This window comes from Solea senegalensis, linkage group LG3, assembly GCF_019176455.1.
Source record: "Solea senegalensis isolate Sse05_10M linkage group LG3, IFAPA_SoseM_1, whole genome shotgun sequence".
NCBI lineage: Eukaryota > Metazoa > Chordata > Actinopteri > Pleuronectiformes > Soleidae > Solea > Solea senegalensis.
In genome coordinates, this window is record NC_058023.1 from 28,571,248 (window position 1) to 28,594,684 (window position 23,437).

The window sequence follows — 23,437 nt, forward strand, 5'->3', positions numbered from 1 at the left end:
TTTGCTTTGTGTTTAATGCAGGATTGAAAAGCATTAAATAATCAAAAATGACCTGAATGTAACTCAGGTAACTCAATGCAACTATTATTATTCTAATATATTATTAGTGAAATCACTGTATATTCAAAATTCTGTTATAAAATTTCAAAGAATTCAACTTAAATGAATGAATTAAGAACAGTAATTTACTTATGAAATTATGTAAATTTACAGGCATGTTTCCTGGCTTTGCTTTTTACCATTTAAATATTTGATTTTGGCTGTTTTGATTAGAGAACGATAATATTCTCCTTCCCAATTTCCACACACATAAAGGTGAACATTATGTGAAAGGAAATACTCAAAATCTTGATGTGGTGTTTCACAGAAGAGAAGTGTTTTCCTTGTTTATGGTTATGCTTATTTAGTTTAATGAGAAATAGATACAAAAAAACAAATCAAAAACTCTTTTGGAGACGGCCTCTGTTTATTTTCTGACAGAACAAATGAACTTCTTCCACGTTTGCTTGCGCAGTCACACAGTCATTGTAGAAAATAGATTTTTATTACAATGGCGGTTGCTAATTTACACATTTCCTTTCATAGTTTTACACACAGTACTACTAGAGTATAACGTAGGTACAGACACCATAATTGTCATTTATGTATGCTTAATGACATTAATAAAAAATAGTACGTAATGGCAGCAGCTCATTAGCATAATAATATACATTTTATTACCATGTACCTCTCAACTATGAATCACGTGACACTCCTAAAATGCAAGTACAGGGCAAGTTAATTTCAGCACACCTTAATTTTTTAAAAAGTTATTCCCCAGAAATAAATAGAGTCTATGTCACAAATAAACCCATTTTACATACGATAAAAGCATTTGTGCTGAGAAAAATCCTAATATTTCTCCTGTTCTTCGTTGCTTTCCTGGGAAATAAGGCGCTGTTCTTTACAGGGCCAATCATCTTTTACCAAATCTGGTGCCATGATTTGTAGGGTTGTGTCCACTTCAGTATCACATGTTCTTTTCAGCAGCCTCTTCTGAGACAGCCACACAGTCACGCGTGACACCAGGAAATTAATCCCAATATTCAAGAGCATGATCGCCGTGCGAAAAGGGAACAATCGGTACCGGTGACCGTCCTCCTGGATCTTGTCCCATGGCAGAGGCAACACGTCGGGAAGGCCGAGCAAGGTCTCCCCGACCAGAACTCTGAGCAGTATTGCCACAACAAAGCCAGAACAAGCCCCAAACTCGTTCACCCACTCTTTGAAGAAAAACGTGCAAATCACCTGTGGAGCCATCATGGAATATAGGACATCTGCACTGATGATCCAGAACAGGTGAATCGAGCTTGATGTCATGGCGAGGGCTGCTCCGATACTTCCACACAGGAAGATTGACACCTTAACCACTATCAGAATCTGTTTTTCTGATGCCTATAATAGAGGAAACAGTTTTGTAAGTCAACTGATTACTTTCAACCAAGGCTGGGATCACATTCTATAAGATAAAGAAAATGTGGGTGACATAGGGCGAAAGGCAGGATACACCATAAACACGACACCAGTCCATCACAGGGCCACAAACAACCATTCACACTCCCATCTGCAGTCAATTTAGGGGGTCCAATTTGCCTTAAACCCCAAATCTGTATGTTTTTGGACTGTGAACATGCAAACTCCGTGCAGAAAGGCCCTTCTTCTGACCGGGTCATAAACCCGGGTATTCTTGCTTCAAGCTTACTAACCATTGTAACAAATGTATGCCCCAAATGTACCCCTAAAACCCAAAAGCCTTTAAAAGTCCAAAATACTGTTTTAACTTTACTTTTTAATGCTTTTTTTGTTTTTTAAAGCACCAGATTTCCTTGTTACATGGTGCTCTGCAGATTTCTGTACAAGCTGAACATACTGACGCTTTTAAAAGTGTTTGAGTGTCAGTCCTGCCATCAAACAACTTGTCTGGAATAACCATTTCAGATATCTATGACGTCATTTTTGACTCGTAAAAACTGAATTACAGATATCTGTAGTTTTGGCGAGCCAAAATGACGTCACAGATATGTGTCACGGCAATTCCAGACAGTCAAACCTGGCGATTCAAATGTTAAAACGGTTTGCCATAAGCGTCACACTATACTGACCTAGGATCATTAAGAATCGACCTCCAGCCTACTCATCAACACCAGGCGATGTCTAATCACTGTTCTGAGGTCAGCGGGGAACCTATAATGCGTGACGTCCTTACGTCACTCATGTGACGTGCACGCGCGTGCTAGTAGCAGTCACCGTCGGTTAGCGGAATAGTTAATTGAGCTAGTCGAGATTTGCTATGGATACATTTGTTTTAGGAACGTCTAACAGTCACTTGGCCATGTTGTCCTTCAACAAACTAAGGCCAAAGGCTTTGGGTGTCCAGCGCATCATTGACATGTTTGCCTCCAGTCACAAAAACCGATGGATTATTACCTAAATGGTGAGTTTAAATTATAATTATTATTATTTTTAATTGTTATTTTTTGAAACTTGTGTTTTGTATATTGTCTGCTTCATGCTCTGCGGTCAAACTATCTGAAACTTGTTTCTCCTTGGTCAAATAAACACATTTTAACGCCCTCCTTACAACGGCTTTTACGGTAAGTAGCCTGCGAGCCAACGACTCAGGCGGAGTTGTAAGGACATTAACATCCGGTTTTCAAAATAAAACCCTCAGAACACTGGTCTCTGAGTGCACGTTTGAAAGCACATCTTTGAATTGGAAAGAATTGTGAAAATCCTCACATCTTTGTTTTACAAACCTGAAAACTGGACTTTGAACAACTGTATGAAGAGTTCTCTAAAAGTTGAAAAAGTGTGTATTCAGCATGTTGTGAAAAAGTTGTACTCAGCACATTGGTATCTGCTAGTGTATCAGACATTTTGAGAGAAATCTCAGGTTAAATGTCCCTTATTCACACTTTTTAATCAAAAACTATATCAACTTTGATATGTAATGAAAACAAAAAATGCCATAAGTTCTGACCAGGACTGTCTTGGTTGTGTTCAGGACATCTACTAGCATACTGTAAATCAGATATTTACTGTACAGTTTTAGAGAAATTAGTTAAATGTCCCATATTCACATTTTTAATCAAAAACATTTTCAACTGTGAGATGTAATGAACACACAAGGGCGTCTTTAAATATAGGTTATGCTCTATTTTATCACAACAAAAACATAGTCAGTAATAGTTAAAGGAGTCTGCTGCCATTGCTATATAAAGTGTCTCTCACCTGTTTGTAGATGATGTTCTTGAAGAAGTTTCGACCAACTTGGGAGGCAGCAGACAGAAGTGCAGAATCAATCGATGACATGACCGATGCAGCGAGTGCTCCCACACCAATCACAGAGATGTAGCTGGGGCAGAGATTATGAAGGGCAATTGGCAAGATCATACCAGCTTTCCCTCCTTCATATGGGCTGGGAGTACCATACGTGGTCTGGTTCCAGTCTGAGAAACATTGGGCAGATGTTATTACAAACAAACCCATGGATGTAAGTTGCTAAACTGACAAAATACCAGGGCCCCAGAGACTATGTGATTAGTAGTAGGATTATTCCAAGTATGATCGAGAACTAGAAGACAAGGACAAGACTATGTACTCGTAGATGCTGCAACCGCCCCTATGATGAGTGATGGAATGCCAAGAATTGGGCAAAGCACTGCTGCAACATAGCAGGTCATCTTAGCTTGGGTATCAGTGGCAGTGGAGAGGACTCTCTGGTAGAAAGCCTGGTAGCAGATTCCTCCAATGGACTTGAAATGAAGACATTATTAATTATTTAGGAGACTGCAAGCGCCATTGATAAAACATAGTAAAATCTGATAACGGTAATGACATTTGGTGTAATTTACCACTAGCAGTATGTCATCAGTCCAACGGCCTGCATTTTCCAGCTCTAACTTGCCGATCCACGGCTCCTGGTACAGGTGAGTAACTGCGGCAAGGGTGAAATTGGCAGCAGGCGGACTTGTCAGGATAAAAGGCACACAGAGCCACTGAAATAAGAGCAGGTACAGAGTTATAATAATGACACAAGTCATAAATAAAGTGGGTTGCGAGGGTCCATTTAGTGCTTTTTTGTTATATATTTTACTATTTTGAATTCTATTGTTTTTCAACTGTCATAGTCATAAATTCATAATCTCTCCTCAACTATGTGGACAACTTCATTCATTATATAAATCGGGCATGAGAACTTTAAATGTCCCTAAAAGTTTCATCTTATTACCAAGCCAAAGAACATAAAGCTCAGCTGGATGACATCAGTATAGGCCACAGAGTACAGTCCTCCCATTAATGTGTAGATGATCGCAACAGCAGCAGAGATGCTCATAGCCAGTGAAGAGGAGATATCCATCACCACACTTATTGTCCCTCCTGCAAAAATGAGTGAGATATTAACAACTTTTACATTCTCTTGAATTCATATGCTGAAGCAAGTGTCATTTTCCCTGTGTTAAAAAGATGCATTGGTCTTCTGCACCTTGAAGACGTTGCACTACAGTATTTACTAAATAGCCTATTAGAATGCCAACCTAATTGAATATGTTTTTTTTAATGTATTCCTAATAATAACGTCCCACTCATTCATGAAATTGTGTCCGACTTACCCAGTGCACCAAGAATACACGCTATCCAAAAAATGTCTGCAAGGAGACCAGGAAGGAAGAGGATGGCAGCGACAGTGTTGCCATATTTCTCTTGAAATGGGTCCATGAGGGTGACGTAACTCTTTGACCGAATAGGTTTGACCAAGAACAGCCCACCTAAGGTCATACAGACAAGACAGAAATATTTCAATTTTAAACATCAGTTTTCTTTGACATTTCAGTATGTTTCTTCTGTCACCATGACACTGCTGGTGTTGCTACCGCCCTCCCCCCCCCATAAAAATAGCTGAGCAGTGAATGAAGGTAATTTCTAAGTGGTTTAGCTCAAAAACAAGCAGCTGTTAGTAAAAACAGACATTCACTTAATTTTTTGCAGTGAGTGACACAGGCAGTGATATCAGACTCCTCAAATGAGCTTGCAGACCTCTCTAAAAGGACTACTTTATGTCCATATCCCTGTCATTTGCAGCCATCTAACCATCTTGCTGTATGAGTGTTCCCTGCCGTCAGTTGTGACGTAAAGAGAACATTTGTGACATTATGGCAGTGACTTTTCCTGTGTGTCTTGGTAAAGTCACAATTGAGGTTTGTCATCTAACCAGTGGTGTTGAATCCACTTACCTATAATCATGTTCAAAGTAAAAGCAATTGGCCCAGTTGCCCAGACCAGTCCCTTTGTTGGGTTGTAGACCACTTCAGCATTACCCAGAATATAACCTCCTCCAACCCAAGTGGCTGCAAAACAGCAGAACATAATGTTAGATTGTTGAAGTTAAGTGGATTACTTTTTTTTTTTTTAAAGAATCTTACTTCTAAATAGATTACCCTTCAAGGAAATGTTTTTTTTTTCAAATGAGTGTGTAAAAGGTGCTCACTAATACACATGGTGTGACATATTTTTAATTTATTCAATATTTTCTTCAAAATCTTGTGTTCTAGTGCTGTTCAAGTTAAGTATGGATTCTAACATGATAACAGTGTGTCCCTGTTTACGTCAATACAACAGCAGTGCATTGAATGCTACACAAAAGTTGGTCAAAACAACAAAACAAAACAAAAAACAGACATACTCCTTCAATATATTCTTCAATATATGACGGAGTGCCAAACTGAAGAATTTTTTATTTTAGAAATATTTCCAGAATAAAGTCGTAATATCATGAGAATAAAGTCATAATTATTATTCATGTAAAAAAGTTACATTTAATAATACTTAAATACTGTACAGAATAATAATACCAATAATACATTCAATTGAATAATGATAAAAATCTCTATAATCTTTATTGTCATAATATTATGACTTTATTCTCAAGATGAACACTTTTTTTTCTCTTGAGCTTGGCCCTAACATCATCACCACAAGTTTAGGCCACGATAGACGGTCTGCAGCCAGCGCAACAATAGTGTCCTTCCATGTCCCCCAACAGGTCAGACTATTATTACCTGTCATAGTAAAAATGCTGACCCAGATTTGGAGGTTGCGTCCTCCAACCATTGCAATCTCACTTCGGTTCCCAGTACATTTCTTCTCCTCACGTTTGGACTTCCTGGATGCCCAGATGCCAGTGCCCAGTACAACAATGTAAAACCCGGCCATGGACAGCAGCCCCAGCCAGTTTCCTGCCATCTTCAAATTATGTCTGAAAAGGACACCAACTGTTAAAATTGTCCCACCTGAAATACCATGTACAGTACCATGAAATTCCTGTTTCTGGATTGGCAAGTCTCGTCACAAGACTGAAAACTGTCACACACTCCTTTTCGAGAAATCAAAACGATGTATTCTGTCGTCTACTCACGTCTGCCTTTTTTATGTACTGTGTGCTGTTAAGTGTAGTTTTTTTACACTTAAAATACAAGGAAAAAAAGTGAAAAAAAACAGTCACTCAGATCAATTATTCACATGTTAATATTCGGATCTTTCACTACAAGACATTACAAATAAAATAAAATGTATTTAGTAAATAATAACCTGGGGAGAGCTCCTCAAAGTTGACAAGCACATTTAAAAACAACAGCAGTTGACCAGAATGCATACAAATAATCAGACGTAAAACAAAAAAAAAAACAGCGCACATGTAGACAATGACATCTTACCCAGAGAGTGCAGAACAGCAGACTCACTCTGTCTCAAATGTAAAGCACGAGAGGTGTGTCTAAGTGTGTATAAGAGACATAAAATTAGACAGTGAAGGGGCCGGCTTAATGGCAGTCCCGTTCCACAACTTAGGGGATGCAACTGCAAAAGCCGATCCCCTCTGGGCTTCAACTGTGATTTAGGTGACCAGCTACGATATCTGTCTAGCTAAAGATATCAAAAACGTTAAAAGTGCAGTATTTCTCGAGGTGACATCAAGTAGCGATGTCCGGTGTATGAATGTGGCAGGGACTGTCGACTTGCTTTGCGCTTTGATTGTTAATAAATATATCTATATTTGCACTGGCGTGTCGATTATCGTATTACACGTGAAAGGACGACGATATATCACGAAATCGTTATTTTGACCCACCCCTAGATTCCTTTTAAAAAGGAGAGGTGGGGACACAGGCTTAAACTGACCGAAGGCAGTAGATCAGAAATGGATGGATCATATAACGTAGGTGAAATAAGAGCTCAAGTTGAAACAAAACCAAAAAAGTAAAGAAAACTCTCACAAAGCTCACAGGAAGTGACTGCCTGATTCTGGTACATTTAGAATTGAGTTAATGGTGCTGAGGAGGACACGGGGCTTGTGACAGTGCATGAAGTGGGAATAGTACTCCCCAGGGTATGAGGTGTGTGTGTTTGTTGGTATTACTAAATCATTAACACGAGATGATGTCCATCCTCAGCAGAGTCTGTGTCAGAACACTTGGGGCATTGTGGGAAGTAACCACAGGGCAGGTTTGTGAACCGTTTCGTAAGATATGGATTTGTTACTAATGACGTGTTTCCACCGGCTCGACTTTGGACTTTTTAGGGTTATGGTTAAAGACAGAGCCAAATAAGTGGTTATATACATAACATATTTACATGCAATGCATGATAACATTAACCAAACTCACAGCTTACCTTTTAGAAGGTATGCAGGCTCCTATATGAACTAAAAAATGTTCTTGCCTACTTTTTTTTTTAGATCGTACTCGTAGGACAGGCCAATCCGGTGTTTTGATCACTACAGCAATTATTTGTATTGTAATATACTTATCAAAATATTGCATGGTCAAATACCAAACTAAATACTAAACAAATATAAAAGAGAGAGCAGTCCTCCCGCCCTTCTCAAGCAAAGTCACCAGTCACAAAGGAAGAATTTACATGGTCCACACAATACCCATACTTGAACAAGCATCTTTCCCATGGCTCGGTTCATTCTGAGAAACAACACAACACTATACTTGGGAAGTACAGTGTTGCTAAGTGAACATATGAAATACTTTTAATAAATGCATATATATTGTTATTACTTTTAAATATTTAACTTAATTTATTAATTTATGTTTGTAAATGTACAGTACCATGTGGAAAATAGATTACAGCAGTGTAGAGTAATATATATGTGTGTATGTATATATATATTATGTATGTGTATATATGTATGTATGTGTGTTCACAATACTTTTTCAAACACTGTTTGAAGCTAAATGTGGCAAAACGTTGATGTTATTTTCAGCTTCAGACACTTTACAAACCAATAATGACAAACATGTGTTTTTTATTATAATTACTCGAATTCAATTTAATATGATGAATTAATTCATAAAATAGAAAATGTGGTACCCCGCCCTGGTGTAAAGGCAAGGTTTCAACAGTCAAACACACAGTGTTTCTCAATCCTGGTCCCATGCCCTCCATGTTTTACGTGATTCTGCTCCAACACACCTGATTCAAATGGTCATCAAGCTCTGCAAATAACCTGATAATGACCCATTCCTTTGAATCTGGTGTATTTGAGCAGGGCATGGGGTCCCCGAGGACCAGGATTGAGAGCCACATGTATGCACTGAGAGTTTGAACGACTACAGAAATGATTTGCCTGACCTGTGACATGAAGTCATAATAACTAGGGATGCACCGATATGACTATTTCCGCCGATACCGATATCCGATATTAATATTGCTGCTATGGCCGATAACCGATAACTACCGATATCGATATATGTTTTACAAAAAAAGTTTCTGAGATGATAAAAGTTTGTACAGAATGAAAATCATGCAAGCTGAATTTTTGAATGTCTTCCTTTATTTTCTAAACATGTTTTACCTCCAAATAACAAGGTCACATAAGACACAAGTAACCAACTACTACTAAAGGTTTTTAGAAACCTTTACCCCTTGTAGCAAGTGTGTAACTAAATTAAAGTACAGTTTAACTCCCTCAACTCACTAAACTCCTGTGAGAAAGTTTGGATCATAAATTACAAACATGAACATAAATAAAACAACCGCGCCACTTCCCTTCACAATAAAACTACACAACAGATATGAGAAACAATACCTGACAAGCTCTACTAAGAGCTGCCATAATAAAAGAAAACATGTTAAAATACTTTATCAAACTTGCCAGTATTCATGGCAACCAGATATTTATTCAATTGCAAAACATCGGAAAAGTAGCGCCGACTTGGCAGGTTGTTGCGGGGTTCAATATGCGCTATCAACCGTCGGAACCCTCGGCGAGAGCAATCATTTCCATTACCTTGATCGTTATTGCCCTGGCCAATGTCTTCCTTTGGTCGAGTCCCAGCTGCGCTGCTTTCTTTTTGTCTGCCGCCTAATGTTACTGGCGTCAGCTTCCTGCCGTTGTTTGTGTACTTCAGGGTGACGGTTTTTCAAATGACATAATCAAATTTGTGGTATTGAATGACTTGACGCGGAACCCTCCGCGCATTACCTCGACTTTGCAAGTGTTGCATAATGCTTTTCGCGTATCTTCTATTGACATCCTGAAAAATCGCCCACACCGCTGACATTCTCTCTCCTCAACACACACACGCACACGCACATCTGCGATTGCGTCACTGACACTGTCCCCTTCCCGACACACATACACAAACAGCAATTAGACGGGTATAAACATCGGTTGTTAAAATCGGCGCAGTTTTACTCATTGAACCGATGCCGATATGTAAAAAAATGACGAACATCGGCCGATAGCAATATTAATGCCGATATGTCGTGCATCCCTAATAATAACTGATAATTGTCTCGAGTAGCGTATCAGGTATCCTGGCAACCACCTCTGACTTGTCCGCTCTGAGGATCAGGTTCTGCCCGTGCATAAACAAACACTTTTCGCTGTCAAAGAGGAAGAGGAAACATCAGTGCCTTGCCGTGCACATATGCTGCCATTTTTAATATCTTTTCTCTTTAACGTCACAGGTGTTTGACTGGACAACAGAATGGGACAACTCACCGAAAAGAGACACTTTAGCCATCACTGGTAAAGACAGGCGTACTCAGCATTTGAAGGGGCGATGGGTTACCTCCCTGTCAAGCAGCACAGTACATTTAAACAAAAACCCCTGGACGTCTACCTTGGACTGCTGCTGCTGCTGCTGCTGAAGAATGTGATGCACAACCAAAGTTTAATGCCACATTGTCATGCGAGGACAGACGATGGCAGTTTTCCCAACTTCACATCTGACCCAGGATCTCCTTTCTTTTTCAAGGTCCCTTCTCCTGAAACCCTGGGACTCAAACAGCACTATCAGGTGAAACATGCATTTAAAACAGTTGCAGCGTAACCTCGGAATACAAACTGTGACATCTGTGACGGCCACACAACTACGTTACTCAGTATATTGGTGTTTAGATCTCTTTCCATTCCCATGTCGGGACAAACGGCGGCAACAGGAACATTGCGCGAGTGAAGTGAGACGCTGGAAGAAAATTCAGAATTGAATTTTACAGCTCAAAATAACCCAGCAGTTAGACTTGATCAATGCCACTGATAATATTGCTTAACAGAGCTAGATTTAGGTGAATTTGACATCATTTCTGTTTATAAAGACCAAACAGAGGCAGAATAATAACATGTACGTTATAAGAGTTTAAAAGGACACTTTTCTTTTCTTTCTTTTTTTAGATCTGGCATTATTTATTAAACACATAATTTGAATTTAACGTCTTTTCTTTATTTCCCCTCCCAGCTTACACTGGCGGATGGTGGCAGCACTTTGCCACACTGGATGGTTTTTAAGCAACAGAGTCACACTCTAGCTGGCTTAGCTCTGCTCGAGGACTGCGGGATGTACCACTTAAAAGTGTCTGTGACTGTTGAGCAGTGCGTTGGACACTTCTACCTGCACATCCTTAACAAAACCATGAGTGGTGAGAGCCAAGCCAGGTAAGACGGCATACAGTGGCCCGCCAGCATCTGTATCTGCCCCGGCAGATGATTTAACAAATCTGATCTTAAATTATTTCGTTAAAATTCAAATTTCGTATTGAGTTCAGAGCTTTTATTCTGAAAAACGTATTCAAATAGATTCTGCTGCGAGAATTGAAATTGAAACACCTGTAGCAAAATTAAAGTGTTTGAATTAGTTTATTTCTAGACCTTTTTATGTTATAAACAGAACTTGAATGTAATAGTACACGTTTGTCTCTGTGTTTAATAGAAATACTCTGTCCTGTCCTGAGGGGGAAATTACTACATGGGCTAACCTTCTCCTTCTGCTGAATCCCGTCACTCTTGACGCCAGCCAGCGTCTTTGTTTGGTCAGCACCTTGGCCGGACACCTCCACCTTCCTGTGGGCTCGGTTTTCCTGTTTTCAAGAAGAAGTTCCCTCAAACAACAACAAAACAAGCTTGGGGTTTGGGGACAAAGTGGGCTTGCTGAGATGTCTCCAGATGTCTCAGGAGATGTTGCTGAACTCCTGTGGCCTGTCTGCTGTCCAGGAGAGAGAAGACCTGATTTTACCCAAACACTGGAACACGGCATGAAGATGGAGGAGTTGGCAAGGCTGCTGGAAGCTACCATTTTGGAATGGAAGGGGGTTTGTGAAGAACAAATGCACACAGAGGGTTCAACAGGAAGTGCTGTAAACTATCAAAACGGGCAGCCTTTACTGCAGCCCTCAAACACACTGGCTGCTAGTTTCCCACTTGCATTGGAGAAGATTCTGGCATGGCATGCTTTTCAGACGCCGATCTACCACTCGGACGTAAACCCAGAGGTACCGGGAGTTACGAAAACAGATTATATGCAGGAAATACAAGGATCTTCAATCTGTGGTCATCCAAACTGGTTTCCACTTCACCGTTCAGAGCCAACTGGGTTTTCTGCCTCCAAAGCAGCAACTGGCTGTTGCGAGCAAGTAACGGCACATACTTCAGAGTATTTCTGGACCGCAGACTTTTCGTCACCACCATCTGTGGTCTTAACATCGTCCACACTGCACACTACTATTTACTCCTCACTGCCAGTGACCCCGGCCATTTACAGTGACACTTCCACTCTGACACATGAGGCCGTCGACGGGCCATCGCAGGCCACTTGTCTGACCTTTGGACCTCATCTGAAGGAAACCACCCGGTGGACTGAATACTACAGAGCCAGCCACACTGACTCAGAAAGACGGCCCACTGTGAGCTCACTGGGTAAGTCTGCTGCTGTTGACTCCTATATCACTGTGTGGGATTGTTCTGGGTGCTTAGTCATTCAGGTCATATGTTGGGATGACTTGACCTTGTTTGAAAGGGAGCCCACAGATGAATGTAGCTCAATGGATGCATGGATGAAGGAACATATGGCCCTAATGTAGTGATGGAAATATGTGAAGCACGGCTAACGTGGAAAACAAATGACTGTTTTATGACTGTATTTTATGTTCAAGGCTTAGAGCGTGAATAAAAAGTGAATACTGTCTTCCAGTTTCAAAACACACCTCAAGATTAGACAAAGCTGTTAATCACATGTTGTTTACTCAAAACTGACATGCTATTAAAGAAGACCTGAAACTAGCAATTTAGACCATTAACTCCTCAGGACAATGTTGACTGAATTAGGCTCATTTTCCCATAGACTTTCATTGAAATTAAATATGTTTTTACTTTTCGGTTAAACTTACCTTGCAAACCAGAAGGTTTTTTTTTTTGAGTGAATAAACAATATTGGCAGTATTGTTGGGACTACATTTGATGAGCTCTTCTTTTCTTCACTGTGCTGAATTGTTGTATTGTTTATTTTTTATTTTTTTAAAGGTCACTTCATCTTTAGCCAAGAACCTACAAAAGACCTCGACTCAGCGCTCCACATAATCCCGTCTGTTTCTCATCGGTCACCTCTGACAGAGAAACATAATGATGTCCTGCTGCTTGGCTCCAGATTAAAGACAACTCAGACACCACAGAGGACTCGGCTGTTTCCAAATGAGCAACTGTCGATACATCAGCGAACGGAGACGATTGAACATCTGCTGGCAGCTTCACCCGTGATGAGTCAGGACGCGATGTCAGCAACCACATTAACGCGTCACCTGACACTGTCTGGACAAATTGAACTGGAGTTTACACCAGCGGTACCTTCTGAACCTTTGAGTGGACGACTTGACACGTCATATACAACAAACCCACTATTTAGTGTCGAGTTTCTGAACTCATCACCATCTTTCGGCTCAGTGTTGCAGACCTCCACACGTTGTCACGACGCCTCTTCGAGTCTTCAAAGCAGAGATGTGATGGACTTTCAGTCGAACTCTGTCACAGACGTTAATTGTGAAACACAGACAGTCATTTCAGGCATTTCACCGACACCAGTAACACCAGCGCAAATGAGCTTCTCTTTTACCCCCCAAATAACTTCAATCCCATTGAGCACATTAAAGGGCCAGTCCTTTGAAGACCAAACATCTGTCAGATCCAGTCATGAAAGTATGCCATTCATGCCGTCATTGAAACAGACTACTGTGCCAACACTGCAGCTTGAGCAGTCCCAGCACATTCATAACTCCTCCAACATATTCTTTACTCGCGCAATAACAAGCAGCGTGTATTTAAATGCAACAACTACTAAAATAGACCCAAGCTTGATATTGCAGGATGATCCAACTCATCCTGCAGTATCCAAGAGCAATGGATCAGTGTCTGGGCTCAATTCTGGTCCAACTGCTCCCTCTACTGCTCAAGAGCCGTACCCTGCGTCTTCCATTCATTTATTACAGAGTCTGGAGCCTTCATTCCCATCGTGTGGCCAGGATCATGTGTATGTTAGTGATTGCACCCCACCTATTCCCAGCACCTACCTCGAGAGCTCATCGGATCATGTTCTTACCTTTACAGCAAGTTTCCCTCCAACTGAGATCTACCGGACTGCTTCTCCATCGCAGATTTTATCATTTGATTTAAATGGAAAAGTCTTTTCTACAATTCCAATGCCTACCACCAACCTCTTCTCAGATAGTAGCATCTCCATGATAACGTACACACCGTTAATTGGCGTTGGCCTTTCCTCAGCTACAAGACAAAGCTCAGTTGGGCCACCACAGTCTTCATCTTTTATGTCAGGTAAGTGCTTGCCAACTGTGAACATGTTATGAATCAGAGCAAAACATTAGAAGTAATATTTAAGCACCAGGATCAAGTGAGTTCTCTCTTCTTCACTGCAGTATGTACCCAGGCATTTATATTCTCTTTCCTTTTATTCAGGAAACTGTCTGAGCACCTGCTCTTTGTCCCAAGATGCAGACTCCACCTGTTTTTTTCTGGTCTTTATAGCTCGATTGTGTGTCAGTGGAAGTGCAAAGGTGTTTAATTAAACATTTTTCTGTTTTTCTGCAATAATTGAAACAATTTTTACTTTTCAGATTCCTTGAATCTTCCACCCAAAGTGCTGCAGTCCATTCCAGTGCTCATGGCCACTGTTGGCTTCCCCTTTCTCTACTCGATCCCTTCTAAAACCTTTCTAGATCCAGAAGATGGTGAAGCAGATGCACTCTCCCTGGAGATCAGACTGACTGACGGGCCTCCCCTCAGTGTTGGGACGTGGTTGGCTCTGGATGGTCTGGATCTTCACGGGGTTCCTCTGGAGGTGGACATGAAGTTTGCTCCACAGCACCTCCTCCTGGTTGCCCGGGACAGACAGGGTCTGAGCACCATGCTGCCAATGACTCTGGATCTGCAGCACAGGCCAGTTGAACCATGTCACTTTTTCACCATGACAGCAAAACGCAGCCTCCACTCCATCCTCCGTCATCGCCACCTTGTGGACGACCTGCTGTGGAAACTGTCTGGTTACTTTAACAGCTCCCACAGCCACCACCTTTCTGTTGTTTCCATGACTCCTGGGTCCACAGTGATTTCATGGTACAACCACACCTTTTGTGAAATGGGGCAAATCAAGAGAACACATTGCAATGTTGATCAAATAAACAGTATGTGGTTGGCAATGGTGTCTACAGGTGGATTGGTCAACCTTAAATTCAGAGAAGCAATGCTTCCAGAGTTTCCCATCACTAAAGTTGGACCTGTGAGCTACAGACAGGACTGTTTTACTGCATCTCCCCCTCCCACATTTGGCAGTTATACCACTGCTGACTACACCACTATGAATCCAGGTTCAGGCACCAATACTTCCCTCTGTCCCACCTCTAACTCATCTGCATCTACGTCCATCACCCCCAACTCACAGCAGACCAACTCTTATCAGTGGATGGCTGCTATGTTTACAGCTCTCCTCATCGTCTGCCTACTCATCCTAATCATCCTCCTCGTTGCCGTAGCTCTTTACTTCTGCAAAGGTTCTGGAAGGTCAAGAACAGTCACCACTTGGCCTTTAAACCGCCAGCTGTCGGTTCACAGCAGAGATCTAAGGGCCATTGGTCCAAGGCGGCCTCCACTGAGACTCTGGATCAATCTCACACAAGATGATGAGAGGCCACTGTCAGTTGAGAAAGGACCAAACATGCGCGACAAAGCCCTGCGGCCCCGTCCTCCATATTATGATTTCTCAGCTATATAGTCAAAACAAACGAAACAGAAAAATCCTCATGTTTGTACAAACAGAATCTCACTGTTCCAGTCCCGCAAATGCAAATGGTTGATATAGAATTATGCACTCAAGTGACCCAAAAATATCTTTCAACATAATTTATCCAAAAGCAAAAGTTCTCTACTGACGGCATTTATTGGTTAACACAACATGTGAGCAGATATATCTACAAATTCATGGGTAAAAAATAAAATTACAAATCCATTGTTTGAGTTCATCATTGTGTGGTCCTTTTTGTTTTGATGACGCAAGATGGCTCCGAAAGTCTGAAAAACACCGATCCACTGGTCTCGTTCTCGGTGTACTGTATCTGGGGGAGGTGCATCATCTGGTGGCCTTGCCATTTTCATGAACATCCATCCTGGAAACAAGGAACATGTCAAGTTTGATGCATAAACAAATTGTGTCCATCTACAGGCTTCATTCATGGGCTCACCCAAAGTAAGACGATGCACACATTACTGAACGTGACAGACAGTGACATGATATTTCACAGTTACTCACCCATTCTCTTCTTTCAGGTGCTGGTACAACTCAAACTTGTTGTTGACTGAGCTCACTCTTCCAACAAACTCTTGGTGCTTCCTGGAATTGGCCGTGGTGATGCGATTGGTCCACATGCTGAGGAGCGACACGGGACCTGCAGTGACATGGAGATGTAGCAGGTAAAAGATGCCCCAAGTGTGGCCACAATGACGTCATACCAGGTGATAACTGGTGCAGTTGTTCATATATAAAAAGAGTCTTTGACTAAATATACTGCATTACTTTCTATCAAGTAATACAGAAAACCTAAAAAAAGCAGTTTGAACTTGGGTTTTAAAAACTAAGCAGCCTACAAAGAATGCTCTTTGTACTAGATGTTACAATCAGTTACAACAATCAAAAATAGAATCATTGATTTACAAATTGCAAAGTCTGAAAGACATTGACCTAATATATGAGACCCTTTAGAAGTGTTTTCTGTTTTGAAGAGAGCCAGTCTGATAAGTATTTGTACCTTTTGCTCGCTCTGGAGGTTGAACCTCCTCAATCGAGAGGCGTGGTTTCTTGTTGAGTGGCTCTGGAGAGTCTGGAGAATCCTTGATCACTTCTGACTCCGGTTCTTCTTTATCCAGCAAACCCTTTAGCCTTTAGATTAGAAACAAGATAGTGTAACATTTATAAAAATGTCAACATTACATTCTGTTCAAAAGCAACAGATATTTCAGCTCAACAGCCCTCATCACCTCTCCGAGTCCTGCCAGCTTTTGTCTTCCGTGTCCTTGCTGCCATTTTTCTCTGTTCTGTCTTCCCTCTCCTCCCTCTTTCTCCCTCTCTTCTTTCGTTCCTCCTCTTCGGGAGGTTTGCTGCGGCAGGCGATGATGCAGTCCAGAACCCGCTGGTGTCTGTCGGTGGATCCGGCGTGAGTTTTCACTAATGTTTCCAGCTCATTCCACATAATACGATACTGTTCATCTCTGGAAATACCAACAGTGAAAAAAAAGTGAAAACTTATTCCTTCTCAAAAACACAGGATGGAGGAAGTCGAGCTTTATTTTTAATCTTTGTAATAAATACCTCTTGGGGCCTTTGCCTCTGGATCCCACAGTGGAGATAGGAAGTGGGTCGTTCTTCCTCTCCATGTCTACCAGGTTGTAAACCGTTTTCTGGCAGGTCAGAACATCGTCTTCAGTCAGAGTCTCCTTCACTATCAGGGTGGCTAGAGGAACCACCTAAGACAAAAAGAACATCTTAGCCAAAAAGGACATAACATGGACTAATGTGGAAAAAACACATTCTTTCACAATTCTTGAGATCATCAACGAACAAGACAAATATTTGAAAAATCCTTAGTGCTGCTTACTGCCTGCATGTTAAAAATTGTGGTCTGTGAGATGATCATGGGCCAGTATCGAGTGTGACGCTCCAGCTGTGCCTTGGCCCTCTCAGCTGGCAGCTTGCCCGCTGGATTGTGAGAAGCCTCTGAAAACGGAGTTAGCCGGTTCTCCCTCATGAATTCGCCAAAGTCCTGAGGGGGAGAGTGAGAGAAAATAAAAAGTCTCCATCAACAGGGTTCTGGTGAATATTTCAGCACAGACGAGGTGAGCTGGACTCACTGTGATTCTGTAGTCTGTCACTCGGCCTCCACAGCCCTCACTGATGGAGGGTGGATCCTCCAGAGTGGAGCGGTTGCTGTTGAGAACGTGTAGGAAGATCTCTCCACCGTGGCTGCTGAGCATGTGGCTGATCACTTTTGAGCCCGACTTCCTGGGCAGCTCCAGTAGCACTGATCGACCTGCATATGGTGAGAGAAGTAATTGCCAAACTACTCATACAGTTGGTGTACAGATCAGCACTGACACTGCTACAATACATAGTACAGAAGAATTCAAAATGCACATGCTCGTGGGTTTTAAAGTGCTTCTCAATCTCACCGTTGAGAAGAAAATTGGTCAAACATGACGAAGGACGACTGTTAACATCTGTGGGGGAGATGCGATAGGCTCCAGTACAGTAATGGAGTTCTAAGTTGGGGGGAAAAAAGGTACACGTAATGTCAAATATTCAACTTCTGAAAAATGTGTTACCCGATTAACTTATAGAGATAAGGATAATATAACGTTATTAAACCTGAGAACTTGCTGTGCCCACCTATGCTGTTGGTTCTTGGAGTGCACCATTTCAGTGTAACCGTCTCTTTGAGTCCATTTTCCCGAGTGCTGGTGCCGGCCATATGCAAGTCTCCTGCACAACCAGAAAGAAATGTCAATTTTTAAATTGCAATGATCAAATAATGATGTTATACAATAACATGTGTGTCTAAAGCGTATACATCTGATCTCTGAATCTATAACCTGCCTTGCTTCCATTTATATTTCACGTCTCAACAGAAATACCCACCGCTCCTAAAGAACTCCAGGTGAGCGTCTTTGTGATGCAGGAGCTCCACGTCATAGTTGGCTGATGTGTTGGCATGCTGCTCTTCCTGTCCATCCCCATGGAGAATAACAAATACAGGTCAGCATGACTTTGTGTAAACACAAATACACACTGGTATGCACACACACACACAAACACAAAAACGCACACTGCTGATTTCATGTTCCAAAAGATAAATGATAATGACAAAACAAAAAGGAAAATGCTCAAAGCTAAATATTTGCTTTCTTATATAAAAGAAACTTGTTTTTTAAGTAAAAGGCACAACATTGCTTCTGTTGAGCAGAAAGTATTTTGGCTGTGGCCTCAAAATGGGGGCAAATCACAAGCTTTAAACGACTGTTACAGGTAGAATCGTGTTAACACATATACAAGGATGGTCAGTTTAAAAAAACAAAAACTAGGAAGAGCACAATGAACCACACAAAGACACTAAAGGGAGAGTGAGTGGGATCTGATGAGGGAGACAAAAGATGTGAGGAAAGTTGAGGGAGAACTTTTTAAACACACTAACAGATTTGAATAACTCAGAAGAGGCAATGCTGGTCACAGATGTCTTGGAATTGTCAGAAGGTGAATAAAGCATTCACATTCTAATTAACAAACCAGTATCTCAAACAGAAATGTTTCAAGGAATTCAAATTATTTTAAAAGAAAATGGTGGATTAAAGTAATTACACAGTTTAACTGACCCAAAACTCTCAGATTGTCCACATGAGACCAGAGTTGCCTATTCATCACTGAAGCCTCACCAGCACATCTGTAAATAAACTAAACCTCTTTGCAACACTACAGCTGAAAATATATATATATATATATACTGAAACACTACATGATGTAACCTCTGCTCCTTCCTCACTTGCATGTGTGTGTGGTAACGTGTACTAACCTGTTCGCAAACATTTAATGTGGGCTAGCAAAACAGAAAATACAGCATGAAACCAGCAGCAGGTTCACAGTCATATCAACATGCAGATGAGTTAAATTAAAAGATAAAAGATACTGTAAATTATCAATGGTCATTTGAGTTGAGGAAGAGCTAACACATGAAGATTAAGCAAGCATGGAGAAAAACAGGAAAGCTGTGAGAGTTAAAATAACGAAAACAAAGCAATCCTCAAGTAAAAAGTGGCGAGCTGCATTCTGCACATGACAACATTGATATAGAAGAAACTTAAGAAAAAAGCATTAAAATGTATGTGAGTATCACTTATGATAAGGCATGTGCAAGGCCAGAGCAAAGGGCAGGAGCGCCGTTACCTTCATGGGAATGTTTGTTATGGTGGTCGAGGCCAAGTCAAAGTGCTGCTGGACGAGAATGTTGAGTTTGGTGGCGAGGTGCCGCCCGGCACGAACACTATGAACCTCACTGGTGAGCAGAGGAGAGATCTGTGACGGCAAGAGAAAACAAAAAAACTGTGTGACATGGTTCAATCATATGTGGTTTGGGGATAAAGACAAAAGCAACCCCATTTCATATTATTTATTTCCCCTGAGCTTCTTGTTAGCACTCACCTCTTTTTTTGGACGGTCAGACACCAGTGTGTCCTCACCTTGTGGGTAAATGTGCACTAAAACCAGATCACACTGCTGAATGGCCATCAGCCTGAAACACAAAATAATGAGTTAAATATAAGAAAACAAGTCTATGATGCAGTTCTCAAATCATTATAGATACTTATTGATACATTATTGATTTCAGCACATTTCTCCAATTAGAACAATATATGTCACTGACCTGTCTGAGCCTGCTGCCAGCTTGTTTTGTTCCATAATGGTTTCCTGGATGCAGTCTTCCAACATGCGCACATGAGTGTCACTGTAAGATTAAAACAAAAACAAGGCTTACATTATAACTTTCAAGTTACAGAATAATAGTGTCCTTTAGATAAGGTAGGAAACTGATAACTGTGAATATATTAGTTGTTGACTCCTTAAATGTTTAATGCGTAAAACAAATCCCCCAAAATTATTATTAGAGGTATTGGGCACAGCAACATCTGGCTGCTGTGGGTCTTCTGAGCGTGTTTACCTTTTCGCATTGGTGAGGCAGATAATGCGACCCCTGTTGGCAACTCTCTCTGCTGTGTCCATCAGAGCGATGCGCTTCTCGTGCTGCAACTCTGTGATCTTGCACAACGACTCCACCGCAGAAACAAGCCCATGGAGGATACTGCAACACTCTGGGTCCTCACGTGGGTTAGGTGGCCCTACAGCTGCCAAAGCTGCCATAAGCTGCCAGAGAGGGAAGGAAACCACACAATCATATTGCAAGTCCAGGTATGAAGAAGACTTCTGCAAAAATATGATCACTGATGTATTGGTGGCAATGTTGCACTTCTCCAAAATGTGAACAATCTGGAACTGCTGAACACAGTGTTTGAATACAGTTATAGAGTTTTACCAGACAGGGTTACCTCATGAATGCTCTGATCCTCCTGCCTCCAGGTGTTCAATATGTGAAACTCTGAATCACTCACAATGTAATTAACCTGTAAAAGGAAAGAGGTGGCAGACAATATTAATAAATTAGTGCTATTTAAATAAATAAAAAAATAATGAATACCAAGGATCTAACCAGTTTGTTCAGTGGATAAACATCATAGAGGATGCGACAGTACTCCATGGAACACTCCACGGCACAGGTCCACAGGGACTTGGACACGGGGGCCAAAGGAATGACACCTTGAGCTCGGCTCTTTGTCAGTACATCACACTCCACCTGCTGACGACTGGACTCGGCCATGTAGGGACAGTGGTCCACCACAAAGACCGTCTTGTGAGACACTGAGAACATCTTCATTTTGCCAATCTGCAATATGTGCTGACCTGTAAGAATGAGAATTATACAGCTATTTTCAGCTTTTGGTTAATGTGTCTTGCAGTTACATAATCATTATCATATTGTTAGCATAGTATTTTTCTAACATTTCCTGTCTATACTATTGTGACTAACATGTCATTCACAATATTTGTGTGATAGTTTTTTAGGCTCTTGAACGTTAATGGGCAGAGCCTTTGGTTTGTTTTTTTCAGTGAAATCATAGAAAATGTGCACAATATTGCAGACAGTCAGTGGAAACAGGTGAGCTACTGTTACAACAAATATTTTTAATTACTCACAATGTTAGAAATGTATATGTATGATATTTTAAGTTGAGTCTTATTGTTGTTTTGTTATTTAGCTGGTTCATGTTCCCCTCCCTCTTTGTGGCATACTTGTATCATTTGTTCTTGTTGATTGTGTTTTATTTTTGTTATTCTGCTGTTGGTTCATGTTCCCATCTTTTTAGGTATATTTTGTTTTCTCTCCCTTCTTTTTGTCCACCACCTCTGCTCAGTCCCCCATTTTCCTCACCCCCAAACTGACCGAGGCAGATGGCTGCACATCCCTGAGTCTTGTCAGAGATTTCTTCCTAAATCTTAAAATGTATTTATTTATTTATCTCCACTGTTGCTTAGGGTTTCCTAATTGTGTGAAATGTTAGGCTTCTTTCTCTCCTTGACTTACCAGACAAGACGTATTGTAATATTTGTATAGGCTTGATTGGTCTGTTAAGCACTTTTGTGATGAAAAGTGCTTTACAAATTACAAAAGCATTATTATTATTGTTGTTGTTATCAACAATCATGACATCCCATCTCCCTTGTGGAACTTTAAAATAACCACGAGGACTGTTTGTTGGCAACGTAGACAGCATTTTGAAGGCTCTCACGTGAAATACTGACAATTTTCCACATTTACGATTATCTTAATTAAGGAAATTCACCACGACCGAGTAATTGTGAGGTCGGTCTTTCATTTAATCCAAATGCACACTAATATCGAATGCTATAGCACCCCTACATGCAGTAACTACACGTCACTGCACTACTGTGTTTAGCGCAAACTACAGTTAACGTTCACTACACGAATAAACATACTCGCTGCTAAATATTCCCGTTGGTTTGTAAATATCAACTTACCCGGAGAAGACCGTGAACGCCGCACCGACTGGAATTGCTCTGAAAGTGTCTGAAACTGCCTCTACTTTCTTACGGTTACGTTAAAATTAATAAAAGAGATGTGTGCTCAGTCCACCGCTTTAGCCTGTTAGCTAATACGAGGCGGAATCGTTTGTTTGCTGATTCACTTTCATCACCGGCGACGCGAACATTCACCCATTATGGCATCTGTTAAAGCCTAACATTGTGTTTTACTATTTAATTCAATTTGAAGTAATATTTACTCTCAGTGTGTGAACACACTTGAACCAACTAACAAACAATACACTTGAAAGTCGATTGTTATTAGCAGATATGTCTACTAGTGTTCCGTCACCATATGTCTTCCCCCCTCTGTTTGGGCCGCACGAATAGACAGTTCCGAGTCTGCGCGAAAGTTTCATTACAGATTATAGATCACAAAAATTGTTCACACAGTAAACCCATTTGTAAATAATCTATCATCCGGATGCAGAGCAGTTTCAAGTCACTTAACTTCACAGTTTTAAATTTCACTTTGTGTTTAGTGTACTTTTTTCTTGATATATATTCAAACACTACAAAGCAAAATAAAATAGACAAACTCACAACTGTACATTCAAACAAGTATGTTTAAAAAAAACAAAAAAAACTACACCTCCTATATTGCCTCAAATATTAAGAAAACTATTGCAATTATGTCAGATGCCAACCAAATAAAATACATATTCAATAAGTGTGGATAATAGATAAATGAGTTGGTAAAAAGTTAGTTTGTAAGTGCAGACCAGCAACATCGACACTTGTGTATGTAATATTTTGTTACAATAATGAATAATTATTGACCAGAAATGTAAAGTTCTTATTTCTTAGACATACAAACATATAACATCACATACACAGTGGCGTGCACAAGGGCAGGG

General features: G+C 40.8%; 3 protein-coding genes across 7 annotated transcripts; 1 reads left to right on the forward strand and 2 right to left on the reverse strand.

Moving 5' to 3' along the window:
- Positions 1-445: 445 nt before the first annotated feature.
- Positions 446-9,366, reverse strand: LOC122765834 (high-affinity choline transporter 1-like). 2 transcript variants are annotated; one of them, XM_044020272.1, is made up of 9 exons: positions 9,335-9,366; positions 6,099-6,295; positions 5,274-5,387; positions 4,653-4,808; positions 4,271-4,419; positions 3,894-4,037; positions 3,641-3,794; positions 3,271-3,488; positions 446-1,434 (listed from the first exon to the last, which is right to left on the reverse strand). In XM_044020272.1, exons 2-9 carry the CDS (start codon positions 6,280-6,282, stop codon positions 892-894), a joined length of 1,662 nt encoding a protein of 553 aa, XP_043876207.1. In that variant the 5' UTR covers positions 6,283-6,295; positions 9,335-9,366; the 3' UTR covers positions 446-891. The 2 variants fall into 2 exon arrangements, with proteins under 2 accessions (XP_043876207.1, XP_043876208.1); XM_044020273.1 differs by lacking the exon at positions 9,335-9,366 and having other exon boundaries at positions 6,121-6,180.
- Positions 9,367-10,112: 746 nt separating this feature from the next.
- On the forward strand, positions 10,113-15,752 carry LOC122766238. Its single transcript, XM_044020940.1, has 5 exons — positions 10,113-10,349; positions 10,788-10,984; positions 11,259-12,241; positions 12,845-14,146; positions 14,446-15,752. Exons 1-5 carry the CDS (start codon positions 10,113-10,115, stop codon positions 15,597-15,599), a joined length of 3,873 nt encoding a protein of 1,290 aa, XP_043876875.1. The 3' UTR covers positions 15,600-15,752.
- ints13 (integrator complex subunit 13) lies at positions 15,746-22,888 on the reverse strand. 4 transcript variants are annotated; one of them, XM_044022440.1, is made up of 18 exons: positions 22,518-22,888; positions 21,130-21,380; positions 20,969-21,043; positions 20,584-20,786; positions 20,290-20,370; positions 20,067-20,157; positions 19,812-19,940; positions 19,441-19,464; positions 18,513-18,597; positions 18,264-18,356; positions 18,047-18,136; positions 17,729-17,907; positions 17,476-17,640; positions 17,190-17,344; positions 16,859-17,089; positions 16,630-16,760; positions 16,134-16,269; positions 15,746-15,990 (listed from the first exon to the last, which is right to left on the reverse strand). In XM_044022440.1, the coding sequence occupies exons 2-18, from the start codon at positions 21,352-21,354 to the stop codon at positions 15,954-15,956; spliced, it is 2,130 nt and encodes a 709-aa protein (XP_043878375.1). In that variant the 5' UTR covers positions 21,355-21,380; positions 22,518-22,888; the 3' UTR covers positions 15,746-15,953. The 4 variants fall into 4 exon arrangements, with proteins under 4 accessions (XP_043878375.1, XP_043878373.1, XP_043878376.1 ...); XM_044022438.1 differs by having other exon boundaries at positions 18,243-18,356; XM_044022441.1 differs by lacking the exon at positions 19,441-19,464 and having other exon boundaries at positions 18,243-18,356.
- Positions 22,889-23,437: the final 549 nt, after the last annotated feature.

Bases quoted from the DNA above. Each gene is read 5' to 3' on its own strand.
- LOC122765834 (XM_044020272.1), bottom strand. From the start codon at position 6,282: ATGGCAGGAAACTGGCTGGGGCTGCTGTCCATGGCCGGGTTTTACATT. The intron at 4,420-4,652 runs GTAAGTCGGACA...TCATTTTTGCAG, and splicing joins GTGTATTCTTGGTGCACTGG to GAGGGACAATAAGTGTGGTG. The intron at 3,489-3,640 runs GTACATAGTCTT...AATGTTTCTCAG, and splicing joins GGCGGTTGCAGCATCTACGA to ACTGGAACCAGACCACGTAT.
- LOC122766238 (XM_044020940.1), top strand. From the start codon at position 10,113: ATGGGTTACCTCCCTGTCAAGCAGCACAGTACATTTAAACAAAAACCC. The intron at 10,985-11,258 runs GTAAGACGGCAT...TGTGTTTAATAG, and splicing joins AGTGGTGAGAGCCAAGCCAG to AAATACTCTGTCCTGTCCTG. The intron at 12,242-12,844 runs GTAAGTCTGCTG...ATTTTTTTAAAG, and splicing joins GCCCACTGTGAGCTCACTGG to GTCACTTCATCTTTAGCCAA.
- ints13 (XM_044022438.1), bottom strand. From the start codon at position 21,354: ATGAAGATGTTCTCAGTGTCTCACAAGACGGTCTTTGTGGTGGACCAC. The intron at 18,598-19,440 runs GTTAGTACACGT...GGGGATGGACAG, and splicing joins CATTAAATGTTTGCGAACAG to GAAGAGCAGCATGCCAACAC. The intron at 17,345-17,475 runs GTAAGCAGCACT...TTTTTGTCTTAG, and splicing joins CAATTTTTAACATGCAGGCA to GTGGTTCCTCTAGCCACCCT.